Below are 18,398 nucleotides of genomic sequence, written 5' to 3' on the forward strand. Positions count from 1 at the left end.
TTCATATATTATAATCTTTATTATCAAAGAACAACAAGCTGTTTATTCAGGCGCCGTTCGCTCGAAGCAATCTCAAACGTTAGATACAATATAAAAATAGCTTTCAGATATTTTGCATAGCATACATTCTTTGGCTTTATCTATCAACTTTCAAAGCGTTTAGTTGACTGTTAAAAAAAAGTGTGCGTTTGTAAACTGCAGGCTGTTTTAAAAAGGTAACACGTTAAAGTCTGATGGCTCAAACTTTAAATCCTAAAATACTTTTTTCCCATACTCTACATAACACAAATACGGACTATAATACATTAAAAAGGCGGCTGAGTGAGGGACTCTCTTGATTTGAGGAATTTGGGGGGGGTCAGATCTTGATGGCATGACGATTTAATTGATCAAAACAATCTCCCACTGTTGGCTTAGTCTCTCGTCACTTTCTGGCATGATCACCACGTAGTCCTTGTCGTAGCTTTCGCCACCTGGAAATCAAAGAATGAAATAAATGTCAAATTTGTCCGTGTGTGAGTACATTCAGTTGATACCTTTGATGTCGATGACCATCCCAGGGAAGGTAATGCTGCTGATTCTTCCTCTCATTTGGGCCAACCACGTCTGAGATGGCTGCCGGGTCTCGTTCCATAGCACCAATTTGGCTCCCGGTTCAATATTACCCATTACTTGAAGGCTCATCACTGGGGAAAGCTACCAAAAAACAAGCAAAAAAACATTCCAGATTATAACACAGACATTAGAAGTCACCTTTTGCTGTTGTTGTCATACTTGGTTGAATCAAAGGTAACTCCAGAGAATGGACAATGACTCCAAGGATACTGAAAGGAAACTGTAGTGTATGAACCTACATGCAAACCTTTTCTAATTTTGACTTTCTCTAAAGGCAATCATGTCAACAAACGCTCAAAAGAGGAAGATGATATTGATCGCCATCAAAGTTGGAAATCGGACATGCTAAAGGAAAATAAAAGCATTTTCATGCCACATTTTAGCCAACCAATAACGTCCACAAAACTGTGATGAAATGTCTAAAGTAAAAAATAAAAAACATAATAATAATAAAAGTGCAATATAGCCGCAATATTATTCTTTAATTAGTTATTTGTAAAAAAAAAATACTTATAAAGAACAAAACTTTGAATAATTAAAAAAACAATGCACTTGTAAATAGGGTTTGCTCTTTGGTTTTAATGTATAATATAGTATTTAGTAAATAAATGTTTCACATTTGCGGAATTTGACTACCACTGGTCCTTTTTGGAACGCAACCCATTGCAAAAACGAGGGCATGCTGATTATTCTGACAATTGAATTAAGTACCTTCAAACCTGCTGTTTTGCTTCAGTTACAAATTGTATGAATAATGTTGCCATCTTATTCAACTAATTTATCCTCCCAGAAGGGCAACTGAAATGTTTTCAGATGTCACCGAGTCTTTTGTATTTATAGAGCATAAGATGTGAAAAAGAGCAGCTTGCCTTTTTCCCCCTGCTGCGCACATGTGAGGAATTTGGCGGCCGGGTGTTAAAATGATCAAACACGTTTAATACTTAACGCTCGTGGCGCCGAGATGTTTTCCTCCCAAAAGCAAATTGCAGATCGCCAATGGTTTGAGCAACACATATTCCAAACAAACCTTATTCTTGATGAGTCCATCCTGGTAGAACCAGATATCACTCATAGGCTCCGCCTCCGGTGAAACCACCACCCGTCCGGACTTCATTTCCTCCACACCGCCTTGGATAGACATGAAGTAATGGTTGTCGGTGTTCCGGATGCGGAAAAAGTGTCGCTTCTGCAAAACATCAGGTTAGAAATCTACCTTGGATACATTTAGCTAGAAAAATAAAACCCAAGTATCAAGTGACTTGTTGCCAGACCTGTCTGATGGGATACATGGAGCCAATCGTCTTCACAGAGCTGAACTTGGGCCAGTTGGTGATTTCCATTGGCTCCAGGAGGAACTGGCGCCCTCTATAGTTGCCAAATTCACATACAACCCAGCTGGGAAGAACAGAGAGAAAGAAAGAAATAAGATGCAGAATCTTAACATGTTTTGCAATAAATTGTCTTTTATTGTATTTTAGGTTTTGCTCCAGGGCTCATTTCTGAGGCACTGGTTCTTTGCTGTTTCATTTTTCTTTTTAAAACTGAATATTCACTAAAATCATCCACTCTTCCTTAGCCTCGGTACAATCAGATAAAATCTTTGTTTCTTTTTTTCCCCCACGACTCAGTCATTATATTTTCTTCTATCGACCACTCAGAAGAGTGGTTCTTGAATAGGGAGGGGTATGCTTCACTTGTTTTGTTTTTTTAATTTCATTTTGAATTTTTAGTTTGTTAACATAGTTAATTATTTTTTCATTAGTTAAGTAAAACTATCATTATTATATTTTTTACAACATTGTTTATTTTCATTACTTATTAAAAAACAATGTGTTACAAAAAAAATAAATAAAAAAAAAAATTATATATATATATATGTACACACACACACACACAGACAGACATATGCACATAGACATACAGATATACATAAGGTTAGCACATTTGCCTAACATGCGAAAGGTCCCCGGTTCGAGAAGGGGAAGAAAACATTTGTGGGCCTGGAGAGGGATGGGCACCACCTGGCTGTACTTGCCCAAGACACACCACAATAAATGGTGGCCCCAAGACCCTAATGGTTAAGGGAAATACATTCATACCTTATAACAACATTATAACTATTCTTTTTTAACTTTACTTATTTGAATGATTTATAAATATGATTATTATTTTTTAATATATATTAGTAAACAAAGGTTTATGGTGTTCATAGGCATACAAAAACTGAACTGTGTTTTCGATGACTCTATAAGTACCATAAGGAGTAAGAAATTAGGAATTGTAATGGGAGTCAATTAAAAAAAAATAAGTATAAGTCAAAGGAAAATTGTAGCTTCCTGCTTATCTTTTTCTCTATTATGATAAAAGATGAATTATGATTCCAACGTACTCACCAGCCACTATTGACCCTGACAGAAAGAATATGATCATTAAAACCCTCCGCTACCATGTTGATAAGCTCAGAGTCTGTTGAGATTTCTCGTCCCTCAAGACCTTCGAGTCCAAACAATGATATGGACGGAACAGAGAAACTCTGCAAAAGAGAGATGAGAGATTCAGTGTCACTCTGGAAAAGATCAAATGTTTGAAAGAGGATGAAGCTGACCATCGGTACGGCTTTGACGGATCGAATGAAGGTGCTAGATGTGCATCCCATGCTTATCAACGAGCTGTAGCCTCCTTCTGATAAGACGTACATGGTCCCGGAAAAGTCTTTGTTCTCGTAGAGGACCCAGCTGAAAAACAAAAGGAGACTTTAATGTTCGTCACATGTGTTAGTGTTGTATATAACTCACCTTCCTCCGACAACTCTGCAAGATTTGGTCTGGAATTCTTCGGTGACAGCGTCCTGTTTGAAGTTGAAGATGAGGCATGTTCCTCTGTATTCGGGCTCAGAGTACAACAATATCTGAGGAAGGCAAGCAATATGGGTAGGATTAGTTTTTAATTGGATTAACTCATAGGGTGTACTTTATTGCAGGAAATCGTAAAGAGAACCCTATTATAACATGCGCACTGCTGGCCTCGGCTCGCCGCAATATTCAACGCGGAATAATGGATCAAGCCCACATGGGTGCTGTTCATTGAATAGGGAAAGAATGGAAAAAGAGCCAGCACACATGACAAAAATATGCTCTCTTGGCCCCTCGCTGTCAGCAATAGACAACTAAGGATAATGGTTCATTTAAGGGGGGCCACAATGGCACATTTCAGCTGCATAAATAAAAGAAAAAATACCTCTGTCAGCCCCTGCTCTTAGCAATAGTGGAATGCCAAAACAGTGAGCCCCCTGGACAAAATTGCCTTACGCAGGTGCCCACAAAATGCATCAATTACATTTATTTCGGCCTCATTTTTTATGTGCTTGTTTCTTTATAAGGCAGATGTTTGTAGGTATTTTTATCTATACATTCAATTCTACAGATGGGCAGATCAGTGCTCCGCAACTGCTAGCTTTTATGAAGCAAAATGAATCCTTTATACGTCCAGGTTTTATCGTGAAGGAGCTAAGTACAGAATCGCTCTCCTCAATTCTTTAACTTGAACACCATAAATAGTGCGCATATTGGGTATAATGGCTCACAACTGCAGTTTTGTTTGTGTGGAAATGACGACAAAAAAAGCCGCCAGGCCCAACAAAAGTGGTATCTGTTGATCAACGCTCAGCAATATGCAATCAGGGATACTGGATCGTGGCCGTACAAGGCAGTTCACTTTTTGGTGGACACAACAACAAAAAAAAGCGCCGCAAGGCCCGACAAAAGTGCGCTCTGCAGGCTTCTACTCGGAGCAATAGGAGACCAGGGAAAATGGATCGCAGCTGCATGGTTGCTGTTCATTTCAAATGAACATTTTTCAACGTGCTATGCACAGAAGCCCGAAGTAGCAACAGATTACAGTATTGTGTCCCGTATTTGTCTTTGTACGTGCTAAAAATAAAGCACCTTAAAACCAACACTCGGGATGCCAGATAAGAAATAATAATATAAAGGATAATATAATATGTAAAGACTCAAAATGGACCAAGCGGTCATCGTTTTTAGTGAATAGGAAAGAACATGTTTTAGAATGATAAGGTAAAATATCCCCGTTTTTGGACTGTTGGCCTCCATAATAAATCCCATTTTTCATAGGCTGAAAAAAATATGTGTTATAAATACATTTTTGATTACTGACACTCAATTAGAGCCAGCCCAAAGCATAAGCGAGCTAAGTTGCTGCTTAGGGCCCCGCAACCACTAGGGCCCCCTAAGAATGGTTAACTTTTTTTGGGCCAATAATTGTTCCCATTGTCACTTTGTGTGTCCACTCAAAAATACTTCTACAGAAATACTACACAACTACAAAACTAAATATCAAATATAGTGCTAAAAAACACGGACCTCATATATTATTTTGCCTTCATTCTGAAAACAAAAAAATAGTATAGAATTACAACAAAAATACAGATACAGTAATACTATATTACAAAATATAACTACAGAATAATTTACTCAAAAAATACTACAAAAAGACAACTACAGTAATATCGCAAAAATCCTAAAAAATACTGTTTTGGAAATACATCAATTATACTTCTACTGAAATACTAAAAATAACAATACATAATACTAGAGTATTATAAACTACTAAAGAAATATCACTACAAAAATTCTACTACAAGAGGTTTACAACAGAAATACTACAAATTACACCTTTGGCGATACTACGAAAATATCTCCTATGGAAATATAAAAATAATACTACAAAAATAAAACTACAGTAACACTGTACTACGAAAATACTACAGATATACGACAAACATTCTTATATGGAAATACTACAAAATACAACAGAGAAAGTACAAAAATACTTAAAAAAAGAATACTGCAGTAACACTACAAAAATGCTATAATCATAAAGCTACTGTAATAAAACAAAAAAATACAAAAATACTTCAGGTATACAACAACAAAAATCTACTTTCGAAGAAATACTAAATAATAGTACAAAAATCAAGCTACAGTAATACTCAAATACTTCATAATGTCAATAAAAACCTGACTTTAAGAAATACTAAAAATCATAATAATAAAAAAATTCAGTAATACTTCAAAAGTAAATAACAAATAAATTGCTTAAAACGAGGACGTAATATACTATTTTGCTCTAATTGTGGTCGTTTTAAAAGCAATTTGATGAAACTAATCAATTGAAAAAGAAGTATAACATGTCCAATATGCGGCCCCTGACTCCAAATAGTTGCCTACCCCTGGAGTAGAACATGGAATGAGTTCTAGTAGGTATCCAAATTAACAAGTAATCGTCGGCTCCAAATCATATTTTGCTTAGGGCCCCATGAAGGCTTGGGCCGATCCTGCACACAACTGATTGATTGGGCAGTTTACGAAATCGTGTGCTGAGACCTTAAAACCACCAGGTGACACTCGAGATATGTTTATGATTTTCGAAGCTTCTCATTAACGCCACTGGCAATTGTTTCAGTGAGTACTGCAACGAAGTGCATTAAAAAAAAAACTTTCCTTAAGCCACCCCATCTTTTGATTGGCTAAAAACGAAATTAAAGTCTGTATCTATTTATCGATCACATCTAAATTGTGAAAAATACCACCAAAAATGAAAAGCAGAGCTTCCACACATTGAAAATAATATTTGTGAATGGAAGGATAGTTTTCAAATTTTGGAAATATTTTCGTAGTAGCATTCAATAGCTAATTTTTAAGTCAAAAGTGGTCATTAGACAATGTTATCCCATTAAAAAAAACACACCAATCTGTTGTAATTGAAAGTGTCCAGCAGATGACACTAATGCACCACCAATAACAAAGGAAAATTTCAATTTTTAATACAATGGTCATTGCTTGACTGTTTTTTGTTTCTTTTACAAATTTTTGTAGTTTTCATAGAAAATACATATTTTTCCAATTTACTATAAACTGCCGTACTAAACTAGGCATTTGGTAAAAGCTATAAACCTTGGGTTGAACAAAATGCGTTAAATGCCCACCTCATTTCTGTTCCTGTTCCCATCAGTTGGAGCCTAAATTACACAAATTGAATATTAATCACCACACAACCCACTCAAGCAAACAATATTTTTTAAGTTCTCAGTGGCCTCACCAGACGAACAGGTTGCACTGAGCAGATTCGTGTGTCACGGGAACCCCAGTCACCACAATTATTATAGAAACCTTTCTCTAGGATATACTGGCTACCTGAGAAATCCACGTGGGAGTATCCGACCCACCTGGTAAGAGACAGGTCAACTAAATGACTTAATGACCATTTTGAACATTGTAACGGAATCATTTTCATTGTGACTTACAAACCACTGAATACTTGAATGGAGCGCGTGTTGATCTTGAAGCCAAAGAGCTCAACATCTGGGATGGCCTCAGTCACCTCGAAGGTGTTCTCCTCTTGGGAGACCACACCGTCCTCTTCGTCGGGCTGCTCGAACATCACCATTAAGGGGTCGGCGCCAAAGTCCTGTTGGACCGGAAAATACAACGTGGATTGAACTAATGGTACAATTATCCAAGTACCTTATTTTACGGATCATTTAGCAGTGATTTTCAGGAGTGGATTTAACAATGAAGCCATATTATTGAAAAAAAGACTGTGCCAACAGAGCAAACCAATGACTGTTTTCAATGTAAAAAAAACAACACAAGTTTTGGAAGTATAAAATAACGATTGTTTCAGCATAGAGGAGACAATGCTAATTATTGCTATGCTCAAATTCAATGTAGAGAACTGTCCTGTTTTCGGAAGGGAAGAGGATGTTTATGCCCAATGATTTTTGCTTTTTTTGCAAAGAATAAATAGAACAAAAACAAATGAGCATTTGGCACATAAGAAGACGACGCTATTTCTTAGGAAATAAGACAATGACGCAATTTTTTTATGTACTACAAAAAGAAAGATGCTAATTTCCTGCCAAGGAGACAACGCTAGCATTTGGCACAGTACAAGACTATGCTAATTCTTTACATATAAGACAGTGACACAAGTTTTCGATGTAAAATAGACAATGAAGTATGTCATTTTCAGCATCAAAGACATGTACTGATTTTATTATAGAAAAAGGTGAAAAAACAGATATTCAGTGTGGATGAGGGGCTCATTATCATAGCAGGGATGACACTAACGTATGGCACAAATAATGATTATAGTTTTAGAGTAGGAGAAAACAATGCTAATATTTGCTATGCTAATTTTCTATATATAATACGGCTATGTTTTGAATGGAAGAAGACGCTAAATTCCAATGAAGGATAATATGAACATTTGAACATGTGAAGAAAACAACATTAGCATCAGAAGAAGAATCTGTTACTTCTTTGTTTAAAGGACAGAAATTTTTGACGTTAAAAAGAGGACGCAAATTTTCTGCAAAGACGAAAATGGAAGACAATTGATACAATGGAAGACTACGTTAGTTTTTAGTATAAAACCGTAATGCTTTTTTGGAAGGGAAAAATATTTTAATTTCCAATAAAGGATAATATGCTATTTGTTTTCAAAGTAAACGATGCTATTATTTGGTAGTACTTATCACAAAAGACAGTGACATTAATTTTTAAAGTGAAAAAAGAAAAAGAAAATCAAAGGGGGAATTTGTCATGATAAAAAAACTATGCTAGTTCTTGGCATAAAAGACTGAGCTAATTTTCAATGTAAAAGAAGCTTACTAAGGTAGTTTTCAATGTAACATAAAATAAATCACTTTTTTTTAAATATAGAAAATTCCAAACAAAGTACATGTCTTTAGTGTAGCAAAAATGCAGATTTTCGGCAGGGAAGAGGTCACTAACATTTGGCGGAGAGGAAGATTAGATAGATTTCATTTTTTGGTCCTCTTAGGGAAATTTACTTCCATTGACTGTACCGGGGAAAAACAACAGGCATTACATTACAAAAACAGCAGAATGACAAACATATATAACAGTGTGGGAAAGTGAGGTTAGACGGATTGAATGGGTCAGCGAGTCCCGTTGTTTGATAGGATGGATGCGGGGACGGGGATCAGGCTTTTCCCTGAGGCAAGATGATGCCAGTTTTAGCACAGGAGAAGACAATGTTAATTTCCTACACAAAAAGACTATGCTAATCGACAAAAAAAATAATTTTCAGTATAAAAGAAGATACTTGATTTTATATTAAAACGGTGAACAAAACACTAATTTCTGGTACGGGCGAGAAAACTGATTTTTGGCATAGAAGACCACAATGTTTAGTGTAGATATATTATGCTAGTTTTAGCATAAGAGAAGACGATACTAGGTTTTGACCTCAGGGTATACCAGGCTTGTCTCCAAAATAAAATATAAACCTAGTTTTCGACAACAGAATGAAAGACAATACTATATTTTATACAGAAAACGGTAAACAAAATGCAAATTTTCAGTGTGGAGAGCGGCTACATTAGCATTTGGTGCAGAAGAATATTACGTACATTTTATCATAGGACAAAATTTTTTTTTCAACAAAAAGAAGATTAATTAAGATTTCAAATAAAGAAAAAGTTGAAGCTCATTTTCGGAAAAAATAAAATAACCTAAGTGAACTATGAGTCCATTTTGGGCACTTGCTTTCGTGAATTTAGGTCAAATTACAGTTATATTTTTATTAGATTATGCCATAAATGTACTTTTCACCTGGATACAAACAATCTATTTGAACTTGTAGAGGAAAAAAAAAAACGTACAGCTTGTAAGACCCTAACAGAGCGCAGCTCAGAGTTTGTTCCTCCCCAAACCCTCCAGTCGTGGTATTCGCCCTCCTCCAAAAGGTACTGGTGGCCTCTGTAGCCCTCCTTTTCATAGCCCACCCATCTATGATGACACAAACACAAGCAATAATAGTATAGCACTGATGAGGTTCACAAAGGTTCGAAAATGGCACTCACATTCCTCCGTGCACTTTGAGGGAGCCCACCGAATACATGAAGGCTCCCTGCTGCCTGTCCACTCGCGTCATAAAATCTCTCGTGTTGGAAGTAAGGACCCTCGACTTGCCGGTGAAGTATGACCTTTCATAGATTTCAATCTGAAGACAAATGGCACCGTTTTTTCACAAAAAATTAAAGTTTGTTGGTAACTTGGGACACTTGAAAGCCAGAAAAGGGTCAGAAAATCTACTTTAGAAAATTGCCTGGATGTACAATGAATCTTTGTTTGTTAGGAGTTAAATTCCAAAAAGAACCAGTAATAGGCAACATCTATGAAGTAGTTTATTTTTATTTTACAATTATCAGAAAATTAAATACACTATTAAAGATTGAAACTTAAGAGCAAACCTCTTTTATAGGTCCAGTAATTGGTTCAAAAAATAAAATTACTTTATATTTGATCCGTTAACTTTTGTATTTCATGAGTAAATTATTCTGTAGTAAGGTGAACCGCGTTACAATAAGGGATTACTGCAATGCAAAAAGTGCTGGATTTTTGTGAATAAATGTAAGAAATCACCTAACTCTGTGTGAAACAGTGAATACATTTCTTTTAGAATTTAGTTAATTATTTCAGCATATGTGTATTTAATTTTTATATTTTAGGTTGCGAGAAAACACTGCAAAAAGTCCATTAATCAACATATAAAAGAAATAAGTAAAATATTTACATTTTATTTAGTACATTTTCTAAAAATGTATATTAACCTTATAATTTCATCAATTTTGGGGGGAAAATCTTTCTAGTAGAAAAATACAAATAAGAGGAATAGACCTTTTTCTAGTGGAACAAAAATAAAACACAATACATTTGTAAATTTATTTTTTTTGTGATTTGGTTGCTACACTTAATCAAATTTGGATGAATGGATAGTACAGTACCCTACAGCGAAGAGTATGCTGTACACGACTTCTTAAATCTGTAGAATGTTTTTTTATATATTCATTGATTGTATAGGTTGCTACACTCAGTGAATTGATTAAAAATTATTTGCGTTCATTAGCAACACAAATCTATAGAAATACTGATGCAATTTCTTACCTTGGGTTCACTTATGTTTTCCACTTTTGGTTCCCCCTATAAAAAAAAACACACCCATGCATAAACACGTTTTTGTAGGAAGCAAAAACAAAAATGAACTTATTTCCCTGAGAATCACTTACTACTTTGAGTGGATGCAACGACCCTACATATGGCTGTTCCACCCCCCAGGCAGCAGGATTAGAGTATCCCCCGACCTCCAATACACGCGGCGAGCCCTCAAAAAAGGGTTTGGAAAACACCAGCCACCTGTGTTGAACCACAAATCAAATTAACATCAACATGTGATGATTGACGTCCTCTGTTGCAACTCCATGACTCACAGTCCAGCGTTAATGATGATGGAGTTAGCCTTGATGGGGAATCCGAAAATGCGAGCATCCTCTGATGTATCCCTGAAGATGACTTTCTTGCCTTCGGCGTTCTCCTCGGGGAATAGACTGATTTCAGGGACACTGTAGTCCTACAAAAGAAAAATGAATCAATTCAGAATAAAAACATGAAGTGATGTATATTCTCAAATACACTCAAAGCATGCAAACGTATTTGCAAAATTCTTTTGACCTCTAGATGGCAGTAGTACAACTTTTACCAAAATAATTACAAAAATTATCCTCTTACCCTGACCGCTCTTCGAACAGATCCAATAATAAACTTCTTAGCCGATTTAGTTTTGGTCTCTTCCTCGCTGGTCTCCTTGTTCTGCTCAGCCTTCTGTTCTCCAGCGACTTTTGGTCCATTTGCTTGTTGCACATCATCCTCTTCCGCTTGCTGAAAGGGGCAAGTGAGCGTGATATCTCCTTCGTCCAATGCGATCTTCTCTCCTTTAAAGTTGCGCTTTTCATACAGCACCCATCTGGAGAGGAGCGAACACCTGTTAGTTCTTTGCGCAATATTTCCATGTTGTGTTTGTTTTTTGTGTGGGTGTGTTAGCTATTGAAGGAATGCAGAGGAGTTATTTTGGCACGGCTTGAGCATGCCGGAAAAGATTAGGTTAGAAAGGGTGACATTAATTCTTAGGGAGTGTGGTGTTTAACAGATTTGCATTTTAACGCGTTCAGTGCCAGTGACATCTGTAGACGTCAGAACTTACAATATACAACAATCGTTGTTTTTCACTGTGTGCTACTTTTTGAAGAAAGTTTGGGTTTTCGCTCAGTATAATTTTGCACTTTATTGTATTCAATCAAGTTATATTTTAAAAATAATTCAGTTGAGAGAATGAGAGAAAACTGTTTTTTTTTTCTTTTAAGCATATTTAGCCCACTTTTACTCAGATTGAAAATAGAGGCAACCTATGGTGCCTGAATAATACCGGCTTCTTTCATTTAATTTTCATGTCATCAGGGTTTGTACACCTTTTCTATAACCAAATTCAATCACTTTTTAAGGACTTTCAAAGCCAATTTTTCAATTTCTTTACTATCAATAAAAGAGGGAAACCGGTGTATCATATAATTTGCAGAGCCACAAATATATCTACTATTTAGATATGCGATCTTTCATCTTGCGTGTGCATTTGTCAAGACATATGAGTTTAGATCTTGAGAAAATCGTGAATATATTTGTGGATTTGAACGATACGTGTGTGAATATTTTTGAGACATATCTCTCGCCATACAGGTGTTGGGTAAAATGATGGTAATGTTTAGCTTTCATTAACGGTTGCAGGAAGTTCTTTGCATTAAAATTTACCACTGGGAAAAACTATTTTAGTTTTTTGAATGGCCCATAATTTATACGTAATCTTTGCAGCTATACACATTTCATAGTACCCTATTTTTAGGTGTAGAATGTACCTGTCATATTGGGTGCGACTCATAGGTAGCGATGACGCTTCATGGGACAGTATCATTCAAACTAATAAAAGTAGCCGTTAATCACCAGAGAAGAAATGCAATAGCGAAGCAAAGCCACTAGAGAGCAATGTCCGCATCATTTTTAAGCAAAGTTGGCAATAATTCAAAAACATTGACAAGCGCTTCTCCCGAAATTCACTTTTCAATCCTTGAAAATGCAACATTAAAATTTAGAAATTTTAAATTTTTCAAGCCCTCGTACGAACCCTGTTTTATGTTTTTTTTCTTATACAAAATAAATGTACAGTTTTTGCCTGTTGAAATTCGAAAACTACACAGCCATAGGAAAATACAGCTTTGTTTATCTGGTCATACTATTTTTAAGGTTTGCAGTAGGTATAACTAGGTTCACTAAACTATATGAGTCATATTGAAAAGTGTCAACATTTCATCAGACCAGTCCATAGCTTTTTCTATTTGTCCCTCCGTACATTTGACTTTGACACATTTAGTGCCGATAACAGCAATAAACGTCTTAGTGCAATTATCTAAGTGTGCTGGCAGGGTCTTACTTTTCAACTACAATGATAACTTAAACATTAGTGGTCTTTACGTGTTCATTTGAAAGTGTCTATTTTGTGTCATACCCTCCTCGGACCACCCTGATGGAGATGGTCTCCTGCAGCTCCCAGGATGTAGCATCGACAACATCACTCCGCAACTCGATCCTCTGGCCACACATTCCGGGCCGGTCAAAGATATACATCTGCATAAAATATATAAAAATATTACAGTTACATTTTTGCCATATTGAGAGAGACAAAAGAGAAAAAATAGCCCAATTTGGGATAAATCTGCAATTAATGACTACTTGGAGAAATTGACCCAGTTTCAAGGGTTATTTGGCTTATGTCTGTACAAACGCAACAATGAAGTCATCTTGTACAAATAAACGAAAAATATAGGTCATTTTATACAAAACAACAACTATAATTGCTGTTGAAAAAAGCCCTAAATTAGGTGGCTTGTCCAGCACACCTTGTTAAAAAAATGACAAGTTCGTTTTAAATCCCCCAAAATCTCATTCATAACTAAAAAAATTATTGTATTGCACAAACCAACTCCCCACAAAACTGTTGTCATTTTGTTTGAACAACACAAAAAAGGTATCATATTGTAGAAAACAAAAAAGGTAATTTTCTAAAAAGACAACCCATGGAAATAAAGTAATTTTGTAAAAAATGGAAAAAAAAGACACATTGTTGGTTTGAATGGATTTGTATAGTTTATCGGTACATTTTGATACACTGGTTTTGATGTTTACGTTGTGGAACCTTTCAGGATCAAGAGCTAAGAATTAAAGGAATAGAAAGAAATTTCCTGTACATAAAAAATGAAGACAGAAAGTTGGTTTGGATTGAACCTTAGTAGTGTATAGATATGGATGGATGGGTATGGATTCTTGTTTGTTTCCTGTGATGTGTCTTGGGAAAATACAGCATGGTGGCGGCCGTCCCTCTGGGTTATATTGGAATAAAAAAGGAACCTTTTTATTTGTAATTTTTCTTTCTTTGGTGAGATTTTCGATTTTGAAGTTGGAGTGGTATTGACATCAGAAATTTGTCTTGGAAAAAATAAAATAAAATCAAAGTACCAGTCAAAAACAGTTTCTAAACCATAAAGCAATGTCTGAAATAATGTCTGCCCGGACGCCCAGGGCGTGCATCTTTTACGTCGGGCGTACAACTTACAAAACGTCTCCGCCCGGGTGGCCGACAACTTTTTCAAGAAAAAAAAATAATCTTTTTTTTCCCCCCAAATCAAACGATTGCTTTATTTTGATTTCGAAATCTTTCTTCTGTTTGGAAATTTGACACAACGCAAACATTGCATGAATGAAGATGAGTAAATACAGGTACATACTGATGGCAGTTGGAAAACAGCGATGTTATATACATGCAATGAATGTTAGTAGATTTATAATAAACTTAATTTTAAAGTGTTGTTCTGATATATATTCTGATTATCAATCCTTAATACTTTGCAACAATGGTTTCTTTTATTGCGATTAGTCGTCTTAGTGTGTTTCAATTTGTGAAAAATGGTGCAGGCAACCATATGGCTGGGATGGCAACTTTTCAGAGTTGTCTGCCTTGGTGTCCGGTAACTTTTTCCAGTTCCAGACACTGCATGAAACCAAATTTTAAATTAAAACCTTTATTGTTCAATTATAAGAATTAAAGTAAATTATAAGTTGATTAGGAAGATTCAAACGGGGAAACCAAAAAAATCTCAGTATACTTAACAAAAGTACGCTCTAAGACTTTTGGGCGGTGCCGTAATTTAGCGTCACCTTGAATTCAACCTGCTTGAATTTGACACGAAATGCCATTGATGATTTGCACACAGAGTTTGATGAGAATGATTTAATTTGAGTGGTTTGAAGACAGACTCACCTTCCCAGGACGAGGGTTGAGTTTTCCATGTTCTTTTTCTTTGGTAAGCTAGGGGCAAAAAAAATGTATTACGAATAATGATCAATAAGAAGCCATTTCTCGGAACTTCTTATCCACCCCATGAACATAAAACCACATCTTTCGTAAGCAGTAATTACAGGCACATAGGCAATTCAACATGCATAAAAAGTATAATTATATACATTCAGAGCTATCGAATTGTATTTACTGCTAGCTCTTTTTTGTGCATAATCTCTTTGACGAGTGTTTGTTGATGTGTACCTGTTTAACCTGATGCCCGGCAGTGTCAAGCATGCCGATAATAAGTGCGGCGCACCGAAACAACAACAAATTAATAGAATCGCTGTACGTTTCCACTGTTTACACACGGTCCCTTATACAATTGTGGAATGTTTAAATGCATCCGTGATGGACAACTTGAAGTGTGTTTTTGCTCGAGAGTCTATTTCGTATTGGGTACCACTCAAATTAGTTTCCGTGAACAAGAAACAAGGACTGCATTGTGTCGTTATTTAGAGATACTCTGTTGCTTTGTTTTTTTGTTTTTACATTTAAGTTGGAGTGTATTCCGTTCCCTTGTGATTTTTGTTTTAAAACCCAAAAGCAATCGATTAAGGATGTTCAATAATAAATAAGTCAACATTTACTTTCTGCACGGTACAACGACATACAGTAGACTTCTACAACCTTCTCAATCAGGCCACAACGTATGAAACAAAATAGATTGTGGAACTCCTTAATTTTCTTTTTTTGTTACTTTTTAAGGCTGTTTTAAGATTTTATCAGCAAAGCAAATAAGAACCAAGGCCAAATTGTGTTGTCATCAATTTGGAACAAGTGCATTTTTGTAGGCTACGTAATTTGAACTAAGATAAACCCCCCGCCCCCCCCCCAAATGAATGCTTAAAAAATAAAACATTGGGGAAAATAATTTAATATACTAATGGTATCAGTATGTGATATATGTATTGATTACTGAAGGTTTGGGTATCACATCTGACAAATGTGGTATGGAAATCTGATAAGTTTACTCTGTTCTTGATATTGGAACCTGCAAAATAGATTGAATAGAATGCCAGTTAATTATTCCGATGATTATTGTGCACTGGTGTCCCCTGCCCACTGTCCAGAGATAGCTTAGATGGGCTACAGCACCCAGCGACCCTACTGGGGATAAGCGGAGTAGATAATGGATGGATGTTGTTCGTTGTTTTGACTATTATGAACTGGGAACATCATTGTCACTTTTGGCAAAACCTGCTGCTGTTGTTTGATTTCCTCGCCCTTTAGGCAAATCTTTTAGAACAGGTTGGAATTTCTTATCAGAGGTTTGAGCTCCTCTGTTCTCCTTGAAAGCTCAAAATCCATAGATGTCTTCTTTCCTTATTTTGAGTGTCTGCTAAACTTTAAAAAATTAAAAAATGTATAGTTTTCAAAGTAAAATCATCATATAAAAAAAGCTATAAGTTATACAGTAATAGTGGAATTTCTACTTCTGGACTTATGTGATCCATTAAGGTAACACACTTGAACAATGTAGAATAAAGTAATACACAAAGAAGAAATGTTCTTCCATGTGCTCATAAAACATCTGCTGTGATGCCAGAATGTGCAAATTCAGCATTAATGAACGTCAACCTACTGACCAAACTGAATGAAAAATGAAATAAATCATCCGGCAAAAAAGGTGATGATTTATGTCAGGTGTCAAGTCAACTTCATCAGATAATAATGAGTGCAAGACAACACAAAAAGGTGTGGCTTCGTGTTGCAGTCGTTTAAAGATAGTTGGGAAGGGTGTGGAGCATGGGGAGAACAAGCTGATCTAAAGAAGAGCGAAGTCTTGTGCCCTCCAGCTAGTTATGCCACTAATGGATTAAATGAATGAAGACGGTGGCAAAATGTAAACCCCTTCAATACTTTTGCGAGCTCAGGGAACATGAAGTCTACTTTGGTTCTTAGCATGCAGCACATTCCTTTGGTACACAAGATGAGGAGGAAGCTATAAACCATATCCTTGTTCACTCAGATTGCCAAGGTGCACATTATAGATTAAGGAATTTGGTTAAAAATGTTAATTTGTTAACTGATTTAACTGCATGACCTAATTTTTCCACAGAAGAGAGATCATGTTTTGCACTCAAAAATTGGGTCCAACCAAAACTTTCCGTAACAAAGTAACACCAGATGGAAATCTTTAATTTTCTTACAAATGAGCCTAAAGGCTCATAACAGACCCTTGTGGGCTACCATATGATACCAGAACCGTAAGGGACATTTGTTCTGTGGCAAAATGGGATTCTAACCACTCAACACCTTTAATAGCTTGAAAATAGGTACACTTCTATTGAATCCAGGTCGCTCAGCAGATTATATCAGGTGCTAATTTAGATTTAAAAGTAGAAGATTACTGCTATTGGTCGCAATCAACTTAAATCAAGGCCAATCTGAGCTTCTTTCGCTCATCTTTAAATGGAAAACACAATGCATTAGAATCAGCATGGTTAAGCAAATAAAAGGTAAAAATTAGAAGCCAGAGTGTATGTATTGTATGCTAGCCACAAGGAATTGCTATTATACCTTTACCAGAATGTCACTAACGATTTCTGTGGGAGGTTACCTGTAATCATCTGTCACGTTAATAGATCCCATTAAAATACTTTGTGTCTAGGCAACATTGTGTTCGTTCACTCCTTGGTCATTCATGTCTTCTTCTAAAATGTCCTCAGGGTCATTTTTTAAATATTTCTTACATGCTTATTTGTTTCCCTTGTGTTTTTTGATGTATTTTCTCATATTGTATCCGTGAAGTTAGTCTATAGCGATATTTTTTTTTCACACTCACACAGTATATACACACCCCAAACATAGCTATAAAAACTAATGGAAGACTGGAAGTTTTACAGTTTTCATGTGACAGTAGATCAGAAGCTGACACTCCTTTTTAGCAATTTGCAGATTAAAAGTTCGATGAGAGAAACTGGTTTTGCCACTTTCTGACAGTCTTATAAAAAGTGCTTCGGGTTTTTTTTCAAAACACCATTGCAATTATCATATGCAAATATCTATGGCTATAATAAAACATTTGCATTTTTTTTTACAACACATGATAGATCCTCAACAAGATAAGCACGTGAAAGCCAATAGGAATCTTTTGAAGACTATGCCTATAATGCTTGCATGCAAGAACTCGTATATACAAGTCTTCATCTGTAATGTTGTTATCTCAGCAATGATTTCCCACTCCCTCTAATGCTGAATTATTTTGGATTATCTGGAAATCATTTACATACTTCTCTTTTTTAAAACTGCACGAATGTTTGGAATTTTAGCTTGAACATAAAATTTTTAGTGAATTGATTTTTTGGTTGCATGGCAAAGGATTTTGTTGATCCTTATTCCTCGCAATACACAAAGACTAAGTATTACTCTCGCGTCCTGCATCCCAACATTTTTTACTTGAAGACTCTGTAAAATTATTGTCGCAATTGCGTGTAAATTGTCAATGTGTA

The 18,398-nt window shown here is 35.8% G+C and overlaps 1 protein-coding gene across 2 annotated transcripts in view; it reads right to left on the bottom strand.

The window, feature by feature from the left end:
* The window catches only part of crybg2 (crystallin beta-gamma domain containing 2), a 38,392-nt gene continuing 19,994 nt past the window's right edge, over positions 1-18,398 (bottom strand). For both annotated transcript variants that reach the window (XM_088328864.1, XM_088328863.1), the window contains exons 8-25: positions 14,866-14,913; positions 13,057-13,175; positions 11,232-11,466; positions 10,934-11,073; positions 10,733-10,859; positions 10,611-10,646; positions 9,527-9,666; positions 9,326-9,452; positions 6,941-7,104; positions 6,736-6,862; positions 6,623-6,655; positions 3,411-3,523; positions 3,221-3,350; positions 3,009-3,148; positions 1,887-2,010; positions 1,643-1,801; positions 537-696; positions 1-473 (exon numbers count right to left, since the gene is read on the bottom strand). In XM_088328864.1, the coding sequence (XP_088184990.1) occupies positions 382-473; positions 537-696; positions 1,643-1,801; positions 1,887-2,010; positions 3,009-3,148; positions 3,221-3,350; positions 3,411-3,523; positions 6,623-6,655; positions 6,736-6,862; positions 6,941-7,104; positions 9,326-9,452; positions 9,527-9,666; positions 10,611-10,646; positions 10,733-10,859; positions 10,934-11,073; positions 11,232-11,466; positions 13,057-13,175; positions 14,866-14,913 (2,214 nt within the window). In that variant the 3' untranslated portion in view covers positions 1-381. The remainder of the gene's footprint in view (positions 474-536; positions 697-1,642; positions 1,802-1,886; positions 2,011-3,008; positions 3,149-3,220; positions 3,351-3,410; positions 3,524-6,622; positions 6,656-6,735; positions 6,863-6,940; positions 7,105-9,325; positions 9,453-9,526; positions 9,667-10,610; positions 10,647-10,732; positions 10,860-10,933; positions 11,074-11,231; positions 11,467-13,056; positions 13,176-14,865; positions 14,914-18,398) is intronic.

This window comes from Urocampus carinirostris, chromosome 2 (genome assembly GCF_059441175.1).
Source record: "Urocampus carinirostris isolate Australia breed hairy pipefish chromosome 2, RoL_Ucar_1.0, whole genome shotgun sequence".
Taxonomy (NCBI): Eukaryota; Metazoa; Chordata; class Actinopteri; order Syngnathiformes; family Syngnathidae; genus Urocampus; species Urocampus carinirostris.